Source organism: Protopterus annectens, chromosome 9.part0, assembly GCF_019279795.1.
Source record: "Protopterus annectens isolate FY-2018-M chromosome 9.part0, PAN1.0, whole genome shotgun sequence".
Lineage (NCBI taxonomy): Eukaryota > Metazoa > Chordata > Ceratodontiformes > Protopteridae > Protopterus > Protopterus annectens.
Genome location: NC_056743.1, coordinates 16,339,686 through 16,352,092, shown reverse-complemented (window position 1 = coordinate 16,352,092; position 12,407 = coordinate 16,339,686). Strand labels below are relative to the sequence as shown.

Genomic DNA, 12,407 nt, shown 5'->3' with positions numbered 1-12,407 from the left:
AGGGTTTGATTGCCACACCATCTCTTTCCTAGAGCATACCTCCTCCTCCAGCTAAGCTATGGTATTCTACCCACATGTTATGACTGCAGTTGCATTCTTGAAGGACATAGTACAGTTTTGTACCTACCATAAATGTAGATGTCCGAGAGACATGCAACTGCAGTCGGTTTTCCTCCCTCCATACCCCTCTATGCTTAGGGTCCACTCCTATCCCTCTCTCTCTTAGCTGGGGATATCTGTTATGGTGTATTTGTTGTATTGCTCATGTATTTGTTTGGAATCCTGTTTTTGTCTTCCAATTTGATTACAGCCTTCCTTGGAGGGCACCTGGCATCTGGGGCAAGAAACACTGAAGAAAATGACGTCGGCTGATGCTTATATACGTCGGAGAGAAATGCGACATCAGCCGACGTCGGACCCGGACTTTGGAATCCGGCCGACCGAGGGCTGCCTGAGGCAGGACAACCCACATGTTATGACTGCAGTTGCATGTCTCTCGGACATCTACATTTATGGTAGGTACAAAACTGTACTTTCTACGGAGCCTCCAGTTGAATCTGTGGATCCTGCCGAGGGTTCGGCTGAATCCCAGGGGGAACCTGTACTTTTACAGGAGTTGGCCTCTCAGGAGTTAGGCCAGGCTGAGGGTGCTTCTCAGGTGTCTGTAGTTCCAGCTTTACAAAAGGTTATCAGGCCTTCTACTTCAGTGGCTAAAGGCCATGCTAAGGCCAAACCTTGTCTTGTTGGCCCTGGTCATAGTTCTAGCTCTCCAGCCCCTGTTCCTAAAAAGCATATGTTGAAAATGGCAGAGGACTTGATTACTTTGATCAGGGTTCTATGCCCCCAGAGAAGGGGCCTAGGGTGGAGGCAGATTTAGAGGGAATGGATCATTTCTCTGACTACTCTGAATCCTCAGCTGAAGAAATTCAGGATTTCCCTTCCTATTCAGATTCGGATGCAGAGGACTCCTGTCCGTCTGCTTCTCCTCCAGAGGATTTTTCTTTTTCTGAGACTTTACATTCCATGAGGGAACATTTCAAGTGGGAAGGTCAAGATTTTTCAGATTCTCGGAAAAGGCTGAGGGAATTTTTGTTTCTGCCACAACATAGGCCCTTGGCTATTCCTCCTGTCTTAGATGTTGTTCAGGATGTTTTTTCTGAATCTTCCCTTAACCCTGATTCTTTGCCTCCGGCCCCTGTTAAGCCAGACAGGTATTACAGAGTTCCAGAAGCACATAAGTATTTGTACAGGAGTCCTAGAGCTGATCCGGAAACTATTATTCAAGGTCCGAAGGGTGTTAGGGCTTCTGTGGCTAAGAATCCAGTTCCTTTGGATAAGGATTCTAGTGCGTTGGATAGGTGGGGGAAAAAAGTGTACACCTCCTCTACGTTAGCTATGAGGGCTTTGAATTGCCAATTTCATATGCTGAAGTATCAGAATTTTTTGTTAGGCCAATTGAAATCTAAGGTGGATGCTTTATCTGAGGGTATAGAGTGTAAGGAGCTGCAGGAGTTGGTTCATGCATCAGATCAAGTTGGCAAACATTCTTTGCAGTGTGGTTTTGATGCTCTTCAGGCTTCATCCAGGGTGGCTGCTACAGGTTCAGTTATTTGTAGGCATGCCTGGCTTAAGGATCAAAATTTGTCAGAGCATGTTAAGACTCTGATTTTGGATGCTCCTCTTCAATCTGAAGTACTTTTTAGCCCTCCTGTGGAATCAGTTTTGAAAAAGATGGAAGATAAGGCTAAGTCTATGCAGACGGTCAAGGATTTTATGAAGGTGCAGCCCCCTAGGTTTAGTAGGAATTGGCCTGCTAGAGGATGGTCTTATCCTTCTTCGGATTATCAGTCTAAGGGCAGGTCTAGACGTGGTAGAGGCAGGGCTCACGCTCAGGGTTCCTTCAGGCCTAGGACTTGGAGCTCTCCTGCACAGTCTTCTGGTGAGGGTAGGGGTCAGCCCTTTCGTAAGCAGACCCAATGACCTGTATCTTCCGCTGCCACACCCTTCTTTACTGGCAGCTCCTCTAGGAGGAAAGTTGGGACTTTTCAAACAAAACTGGAATTTGGTCACCCAGGACCAATGGGTGTTGGATGTAATAAATCAAGGTTACAAGTTTTATTTTCACACTTTTCCTCCTTTCAAAGGCATGCCGGATGTGCCTCCTCAGCAAAGGCTGGAGGCTCAGGAGCAAATTTCTCTGCTTTTGCAGATGGAGGCAATTCAGGTGGTCCCTCCGTCAGAAGTAGGCCTAGGATTTTATTCCAGTCTATTCCTAGTGCCAAAGAAAGGAAACACTTGGAGGCCAATTCTGGATTTGTCCATTCTCAATACCTACCTAGACATTCCAAAGTTCAAGATGTTAACATTACAACAACTTCTGCCTATGCTAGGCAAAGATCACTGGATGGTAACCCTGGATCTCAAAGAGGCCTATCTTCACATCCCTATCAGGCCCAGTTGCAGGAGATTCCTGAGATTTCGGACTGGTACTTCACATTATCAGTTCTCTGCATTGCCCTTTGGTTTATCTACTGCGCCCAGGGTATTCAGAAAAGTTCTGGCTCCTGTGATTGCTTTCTTCAGACAGAGAGGAATACAGATTTACCCTTATCTGGACGATTGCCTGATTCTTGCTCAAAACAAAGACATATTACTACAACATCTCAAGTATATAATGGCAGTTTTAAGGTGCCTAGGGTATTCTGTGAACGAAATAAAGTCCAGTCTAGTACCCTCTCAGGACATGTGCTTTCTGGGTGTGAGACTGAATACAGCTTCTCAGATGGCATTTCTGACCCCGGACAAACAAAGAACTCTTCATCTTTACTTCCAGCAGTTATCAGTAATGTCCAGGCTGACTGCAAGGACAGTCCTTCAAGCCTTGGGGTTCATGGCATCTTGCATTCTAGTACTTCCCAATGCCAAACTGCATATGAGGAAGCTACAATGGTATCTCAAAAGTGTGTGGACTCAACACTGCCACAGTTTGGACACTGTCATTCGGATTATACCTTGCATCCAGAAGGAATTCTTGTGGTGGGCACAGGAATGTCACCTAAACAAGGGACTCTCTGTGACCCGACCAGAGGTGAGTCAGATCCTAACGACGGATGCCTCGGACTTGGCTTGGGGAGCACACTTCAATGGGAAATGGATACAAGACATATGGCCTCCCAAACTACTACATTTGCATATCAACATGAAGGAGATGTTAGCAGTTCAATTTGCTTTGATGGCCTTCAAGGACCTGCTTCAGCCGGGACAGGTGTTGATTCAAACAGACAACACAACAGTCATGTGGTACATCAACAAGCAGGGGGGAACCCATTCCTACCCTCTTTGCAGGCAAGCAATGATTTTGTGGGAGACTGCTCTGAGTTTTCGAATCAATCTTCAAGCACGGTTTCTGCCAGGAGCACAGAACTCCCTAGCAGATATATTGAGCAGGCAAATTGTGGATCCCCACGAGTGGAAACTGGATCCTCAGGTTTTCAAACAATTGACTGTGGCTTGGGGAACTCCAGACATAGATCTGTTCGCTTCTCCACTGAATTTTCAACTTCCAAAATTTTGCACAAAGATGTTCCACCCAGATGCTTGGAAAGTGGATGCTCTATCTTTCAGTTGGAACAACCTTCACGTTTATGCTTTTCCTCCTCTGCCTCTTCTCCCCAAGGTACTCTTGAAAGTCAGGCAGGACAAGCCTTGCATGATTCTAATAGCACCAGATTGGCCAAGTCAGCATTGGTATCCTCTACTGAGGAGTTTAATCCAGGAGCCTCCTTGGCTTCTGCCACAGGTTCCTCATTTGTTGTCCCAGTCAAACAATCATTTTCTCAATGTTCAGGTGCAGTCCCTCCATCTGACAGCCTGGCGTATTCTGTGATGGAGCCGGTGGGGTCTCAGCTTCCTCAACAGGTTTTGAATGTTATTTTGGAAGCCAGGCGGCCTAGCACTAGAAAGGTTTATGCTGATAAATGGAAGAGATTTTTTCTTTGGAGCACTGCAAAGGGTTTTGATGTTTCAGTGCCTAATTTGAGTTTTGCACTGCAGTATCTTACTGAATTACTGGACAAGGGTTTGCCATTCTCTTCTGTGAAGGTTCATGCTGCAGCCATTTCTGCTCACTATGATTGTGACCCTCCTTTATTTTCTCATCCTTTGTTCAAACAATTTCTTAGAGGGGCAAAGAATATAAGACCCCCACGTAGAGCTCCTACTCCTTCCTGGGATCTCAATTTTGTTTTGGAGAAACTTACTTTACCTCCTTTTGAACCTGCAGCTACGTCTGAACTGAAGTTTTTGTCTTGGAAGACTGCTTTTTTGTTGGCCATTACTTCTGCTAGGAGAGTATCTGAATTGCAGGCACTCATGGCAGTTGAACCCTTTTTGATATTCCATAAGGATAGAGTTTCTTTGCGAACTAACCCTACTTTTATGCCTAAAGTGGTTTCTAATGTGGCCTTGAACCAGTCTATTCATTTGCCTACTTTTTATGCTGATCCCCAAAATAAAGGGGAAAAAGTCTTGCATTCTTTGGATATCCACAGGCAGTTATGTTACTATTTGAGCAGAACTAAGGAGTTCAGACAGACTCAACAGTTATTTGTTTCCTTTGCTTTGAGTTCACAAGGGAAAGCTGTTTCAAAGCAGACTATTTCAAAGTGGATTGGTCATTGTATTGCTTTTTGTTGTTCTCATCATGGGAAGGAGGTTCCTGCTGGGATCAGACCTCATTCTACTAGGGCTACTGCCACTTCTACTGCTTTTCTAAGGGGTGTAGCTACTAAGGATATTTTGGAGGCAGCTACCTGGAGTTCAGTACACACTTTTACTAAGCATTACCATCTCCCTCTTTATTCCAAGTCCAGGGCTGGGTTTGCCACTGCAGTTTTACAGGGCATGTTAGCAGCTCCTAATGCTTTGTAGTTTGCCAGCCTCCCTTTTCCTTTGCTTTGGGATTCTACCCACAGGTTATGACTGCAGCAATGTGAGATAAAGAACATAGTACAGTTTTGTACCTACCATAAATGTAGATGTTCGAGGATCCACATTGCTGCAGTCCAATTATCCCTCCCTCCTTCCCCTCTATAGTTGTGGTTGCTGGGTTTCTTTTTGGGATACTCTTTATTTCCACACTAGTGGTTGTTGGTCTTTTACTACTTTAGTTCTGGCCTTCATTTTTAGGCCTTCTGACATCTTGGTCAAGAAAGACTGAGGATATGGCGTCGGTCATGCGCTTAAGTACTACTACGTACTGACGTCAGCTCTAGGCGACAATGACCAACGCCAGCCTAGCTCTTTGGTATTCGGGCCGACCGAGGACAGCGGACTACCCACAGGTTATGACTGCAGCAATGTGGATCCTCTAACATCTACATTTATGGTAGGTACAAAACTGTACTTTCTATGGGCACATAGCCTGTGTAGAGGCTGAGGTTGAACAGCGTGTTTAGGTGGTGGGTTAGTTCGTTCTGTAGTTCGTGCTAGACGCAGCCTGGAACACCATCTGGCCCCATTGACACTGTGTTTTTGCCCTTTTGAAAGGGCTATTTTCACGTGTGATTTTCGGGACACTACACTTTTCTGGTATTGTTATGGGCCCTTTTGGGTGTGAGGGGGGGGTGAAGTTTGCACTTATCTGCCAGGATGTTGGCAATATCAGTAGTTTCAGTAGATTTTGTGCTATTTTGCAGTAGATCAGTGCATATCTGAGTTGTCATTTATAATCTTAACATAGCTAAAGAAGGCTTTGTGGTTATCTTTTAAATCGTTGGCTATTTTTCTTTCGAAGTTAGCCTTGGATGATTTTATGAGGGACCTTAGTTTCTTAATGATACTGATCAGGGATCTTTTTCCTTCTTGGGATTTGCTTTTTTCTGAACTAGTTTCCTCCTCCTATTGTATAGCCTGTTCATGGCAGGGGTCCACCAGACTAGTTTCCTTCTCTTAGAGGAGTGAGTCTTGGTTTTGCTAGGGGGTGGCACGATCCATGCATCCTTCTAGGTGCTCATAGAGTGCATTTGTAAAGGTTTCTGCATCTTGGGCAGCATTAACCTTTAGCGTGGCGGATGTGAGATTTACCGTCTCTGTCTTAAGTAAGGTGAAGTTTGCTTTAGAAAAGTTTTTTACTGTGGTTTCCTTAGTTGGGGGTGGTAGTGGGGTGTAGACATCCAGAGTGATTAGTTTATGGTCTGATCTAACCAGTTACTGGTTGACCTCTGGTGTGGAACACCTGTTGCCCATGATGTTCTTCATCTCACATTGCTGCAGTCCTTACACTTGGGTAGTCCGCTGTCCTCGGTCGTTCCAATATACCTGCTGGGCAAAGATCACTGGATGGTGACTCTGGATCTCAGGGAGGCTTACCTTCATGTTCCGTTCAGAGGGTTCTGGGCTCCAGTGATAGCTTTCTCTTCAGGCTAAAAAAAGGAATACATCTCTATCCTTATTTTGCGATGCCTGATTCTGGCCCAAGGAAGGGACGAACTTCTTCATCATTTTTGTGATGACCAGGTCCAATATGTTTTCACCTCTGGTAGGGGAGTTTACCAGCTGATCCAGGGCATTTGAGTTGATGAATTCCAGGAAGCGCTGGGCCTGGGAGTTTGTACTCTAGTAGTTTTCCCAGTTTATGGTAGGGTAATTGAAATCGCCCAATATCAGGGCATTTGGCACGACCTTCATGTTTTCCAGTGTCTCCAGAAAGATGGAGAGGTGGTCCTGGGTCATGGAGGGTGATCTGTAGCAGGCCACAATTTGTATTACAGATTTGCCCGATGTTAGTTGCACATGGATGATCTCAGAGGTATCATGCTGTGCCACTAACCTGGAGGGGTAGGTATCCTTGATGAATATGGATACACCCCTTCTTTTGTGTTTCGGTCCGTATTCTGTGGCCAAAACGTGTGGTACGAGTTGTAGCCCAGTAGTGCTGGGGTGCTCTCTGGAGCCTTAAACCAGGTTTCAGTTACTGCACAGATGTCGACGTTCTCCATACTGAGGAGTGCTTGGAGCGCGTGCATTTTGAGATCTCAACTCCTGGCGTTGAGTAGCATAACCCTCAGTTTTTTGTTAATTGTGCTGTTTATGGAGGTGGGTTTGACTTTTGAGCCTTGCCTAAAAAAGGCACTATGGGGGCAGCAAGAGCCTTGGCCAGTATTCTAAAGCCTAGGGGTGACGGGTGCAAGCAGTCTCTTGCGAAGCAACACCTTGTCGAGCATGTCATCCCAGGCTGACTGACACTGGATCCCCTTTGAGGGCAGAATGCTACTCAGGGTCAGGGTCAGGGTCATACCAGCCTGGGCTACATGATCAGAGAGCTTTTCCATGTCTCTTCATGTATTTCAGGGAGGTACGTCTCCGGTCATTCACACCAACATGAACAATGACAGAGTCATATTTGTACTTGTTCTGGAGTGACCTGAGTGCTTGTGTTATGTGGCAGATTCTGGCTCCCGACAGGCAGCTATCAGTAACCTTCTGCGAGTCCAGCCCAGTGAGTGGGATGTCAGTTTGCCTGACTATAGAGTCACCTATTACTAGTGTTGGATATGTTATTTCATCTTAAAGGCTGTGATTATGCGGCACACTGATTTTGTGTTTTGTGTGTTGTCTGGTTTGTGACGTGAGGTGCAGGTTGTTTGGGTGTCTGCTTTGGAGGTCTCTGATGCTTTTGCAGGTTTTTGTTTAGAGCCTCAGAGTATGATTTTGTGTATTTATTTGTATTTTTTGCCAGTGCTGATTTAGTAGGTCTATGTGTGGCTGGAGGTGTGGTGCAAGTGTTAACCTTCTCCTCTTGACTGTCTGTTCCATTCTTGGGTGGAGACAGCTTAGCCTCCATTTTGGCTGTATAATTGCATCTCTCGCATATGTTAGTGTTTCGTGATAGGAGGAGAGGGTTGTCTGTGTACATGAGGCAGTTGTAACATTGCCGCAGAATACCTAGATTCACCAGCTGGACTGGAGAGTACACCTGAAATTGCCCTTTGGTCATGCCTGAATAGTAGGCTGAGCTGCTTACTTGCTTGGTTGGTGAGGAGTGAATAAAAACAGCCTTTCCCTGCTGGGCAATCAAGTGTCAGGGTATATTAGTGCTTGCTGTTCTTTCTGAGCAAGTGCTGGGCTGCAGGATGCTTTTTGAGTGCTTAGGTTGAGATTTAGACTAGTTTCAAGGGAAAAACTGAAGAGGAGACTTAGTAGAGCCGGGAATAATTTAACCTTGGCTAACAGGCACTGCCAGGCGCACAAAACCATGCAAACGCGGTTTTTATAGCAGGGAAATGAGAGAGAGAAATTAGCCTAAAATGGCCAATAAACTACTAAAGTCTGGGCTGGAACCACTCCTCCAGGGACAGATAGGCTGCTCAAAGCTTCCCTCTCTCACAGGTGAACAGAGAGACTTCCTTCAGTCCTCTAATCTATCTCTCTCTCAGATATATATATATATATATATATATATATATATATATATATATATATATATATATATATATATAAAATGTATATGTATATTGGTTTCACTTCAGAATCTTGAATTACATAAGGTTGAGACTATATGATCGAAAATATCCAAAGACATAATTTCTGCAGGTGGGCAAGCCTCCCTGCACCCCCCCCCCCACTTAAATATACCAACTCCGTGATTGCACTACAGTGGGGAAAAGGGAAATCTCCCATTCCGCACTATATGCAGAAGTGCAGAACATGAGATTTCCCCATTTCCTCGCTATAGTGCGATCACGGAGATGGTATATTTAAGTATGGAGGGTGCAGGGGGCTTGCCCCCCTGCAGAAACTATATCTTTGAATATTTTTTTTGTCAGTTCAGACTTTTGAGTTTCTGAAAACTCGATCATATGTTCTCGACCATATGAAGTTTTGAGTTTTCAGTAATTCGAGATTCTGAAGTGAAACCACATATGTGTGTGTGTGTATATGTATATGTATATGTATATATATATATATATATATATATATATATATATATATATATATATGTGTGTGTGTATGTGTGTGTAATTTATATTTATGCACATATATACACACACAGTGGTATTATAGACAGACAGCGCTCATTTTAGTTAAACTTAATAGTTTGTTGTCCAGATAAAACAAGGCTACCTTTGAAGCAACAGTTATGGATTATTTTACTTTATCTGCTATATAAATGACATTGCTCAGTTTAGTGCTAATAAATCACAACTACAGGTGATGACAGTCTCAGTTATAACTTTTTAAATTCAGGGACAGCAAAGAGAGAACGTCTTTTGCAAATAGTCTGTAAGTCTTCACAGATTAGATTTAATGCCACCATGAATTCCAATGTGTTGTTGGTCTTTCCATGTAAATTCTTATCTCAGAGCTGATTGCTCTAGTCCCAGTTTGTGTCGCCTTTGCTTAGCTACACATCAGACTTCTCTTATTAACTTTTCCAACAACATCCGCCATCTCTTTCCCAACCTGGCCTTTAAAAAGGCACAGATGTACAACTAAAGTCAATTATCCTAAGTACAGATAACTTTTGTTATAACTTAACAAATGATCACTATGTTATATACCTTGTATACTATTTAATGTACCGTAACAGAATTATGTAACTTAACATATGATCACCATGTTGTATACCTTGTATACTATTTAATGTACCGTGGAGTCTGCATGTCCTCCCCGCGGTCGAGTGGCATTCGAAAGACATGCGTGAATGGGCGTGCCTTCGTTGAAGGTTGCGCATCGAGCTGGCACCTCGGCACTGTAAATCTCTACTGCCAATCATGAGCAGACCGGAGTTCCGCTGTGGCGACCCCTAACCGGGAAAAGCCGAAAGAAGAACAGATAACTTTTGTTAAATGGACTTGTCCTTTTTTCCTCACTATCTATGTATCTTTTTATCATGTAAAGGCTGTATTTCCTGTACCAAACATTGCAACCACTTTATTTTATAGTGCTTGTTAACCTAAAATTTTGCCTTCAAACCTGTCTCTTGTCTTTCTCAGACCTGGCCTGCTATGTTATAATGCACATACTTTCACACGAGTATGTGCATGTACACACACACACACACACACACACACACACACACACACACACACACACACACACACACACACACACACGAATGTTATCCCTTCAGTTATTTTTTTATGTTTTTGCAAACTTCAGGGTTTGTCGATTTTCTGCCTTAGTTGATTACAGCAGTTAATGTGACGTTACCTCTGGGTTGGAGATGTGTGACTATTGAGTTAGCCTGTATAAGTAAAGAAAGAGTGGACATGTTGTGCTTAAGTGTTTAGCTGTCCAAGTAAGAGGTATGTCTTTAGGGAACAGTTACAATATGTTCAATTGTCTGAGAGTGGTTATTGATCTTGCACTGTGTGTAGGTATATACAGTTTGTAAAGGTTAATGAGCAGGATGAATGTTTACTGTTTTCTTTTTATTGTTTTATTGCTTTAGTTTATGTAAGTCAGGGGGTGCCATGTATTATCCTGTTGTGTTCAAGTTTGGTAGTTTTAGTGATACTGCAATCTCAGATTTAAAGTAGTATCTGAGCATTCATCATATTCAAGTTATCTGAGTTATTATATGTATAAACAGTGGGAATGTTGGGTGTGAACCCCCTCTTCTACAGAATTGCTTAAAAGTGTAACCGTATGTTTTGGAATTTTGCTGCTGTTTTGTCTGAATTGTACTTTAGTTTCCAAAGTGTAATAAGCTGCATTATTGGGTCCTGCACTTTTGAGAGATCATTATGAATTAAGGGGGATCGGGGTGTGTGGCTACCTGTGAGGCCAATGGTGGGTCAATGAAGCACATCTTTTAAATAAAGCATAGGATATTGTGTGGCCTGTGTGACAGCTGCAACACACTACAGACACCGAGATAGTATCAGTTATTGCTGTACTGTGACAAACTGTGGAAACAACCTATACCTTCTCCAAATATCGAAGTTCATCCACTCACTGGGACACTGACATAGTGGACAGACTTATAGCATTGGTGTATAACAGTTCTTAGTAAAATCAGGGGTGGACTATTTCTGTTTCATGGGGACATGCATTGTTAGTGGTCTTAGGAATGGGAAATAACTGGTCCTTTGTATACAACACTTATGAAACAAAATGCATGCAGGACAATCAAAACTGCTGGTGCGCACTTGCAATATAGGCTGCATTTACCCTTGCTGGTGCAGTGAGATGAACTGTTTTTCCATTGGCCATTTGCAGTGTCTGACATGCATGTTGCATAGCCATCACAGGGTCAAATCACTTCCCAAGGCTGTATGATTCTTTTGTTAGTGAATAAATGGCTTTGATTGTTGGTTTTCAGATTTAAACATATGAAACATTACCTTTCCATCCACAACCACTCAGCTGTAAACACAAACTACTAAATTTAGTTTCATCAATTAGGAAAAATGGGGTTGCTAATGATGCCAATAGTCATTTTCACATTGTAGTATCATCTTGGGGGTTTTGAATGAGTTCCATTGTTTATTATTAAATTTGAACTGCTGAAAACAAAATATGACATGCTTTTAACTTATCTTGGACTTGAGCACAGTTGCGTGTGCTTTTATTTTCATATTAATTAATTTCTGTTTTCCCAATTTAGAGTTGCATTTATTTTTGTGTACTTGCAGAGTGATGAATCTGATGTGCTTGGACTGAAGGCAATATCTGGTACAATGCCAAACTGGATGAGGTGAGAGTTTTACTTACCATTTTCTTAATAGATTTTAACAATCATGTAATGTGCCTATACTGTTTCATGACTGTATTATAAGATTACACGTAAAACAGGTTGGGAATGGATTTATTGGCGGTACTAAGCAGAAGTCCTGTTATCAGCACTCCTGTAATAGCTTAAACCGTTTAATATCTGAACACTGATTTTTTTTTTTTAATCCAATTAAATGTTTGTCTTTATAGTTCTGAGTCTATTTATGTTACTCTCTTGCTAAGGACAAAGATTTGGTTCTTAATTTATATTTCTAATCCACTCATAATGGAGTCTTTTAAGCTGACTTGAGTTGACCACCTGAACTAAAAACAAACAAAACCGCATGGACCCATGGTTCATGAATACAAACTCTTTTAATAAGAATACAAGTTAAATCCAAGAACAAGCAGCGATGCCAAAAACACAGTAAAAACCACATGTTAAAAATTACCCCGATAAGTGCTTTTGTCCCATATTGCAAAACTTCCTCAGATAATGAACCATTGCATTCACTAATTTAAATAAAAAAACAATTAACCAATCCTGTCTTTTGATTATACAAGCCTCCAAAAATAGTCCAATCACTGGGTGTGTGAAGACACCAATCAATGTTAGTATTCATTACACCCCTACTATCTTGTCCAATCACGTATCACCAGAAAATGACCAATCCCAAACAGGGACAGAA

At 42.7% G+C, this 12,407-nt stretch overlaps 1 protein-coding gene across 2 annotated transcripts in view; it reads left to right on the top strand.

Moving 5' to 3' along the window:
- The window catches only part of ZNF408 (zinc finger protein 408), a 301,687-nt gene that overhangs the window by 155,741 nt on the left and 133,539 nt on the right, over positions 1 to 12,407 (top strand). For both annotated transcript variants that reach the window (XM_044082529.1, XM_044082528.1), the window contains one exon: positions 11,640 to 11,701. In XM_044082529.1, the coding sequence (XP_043938464.1) occupies positions 11,640 to 11,701 (62 nt within the window). The remainder of the gene's footprint in view (positions 1 to 11,639; positions 11,702 to 12,407) is intronic.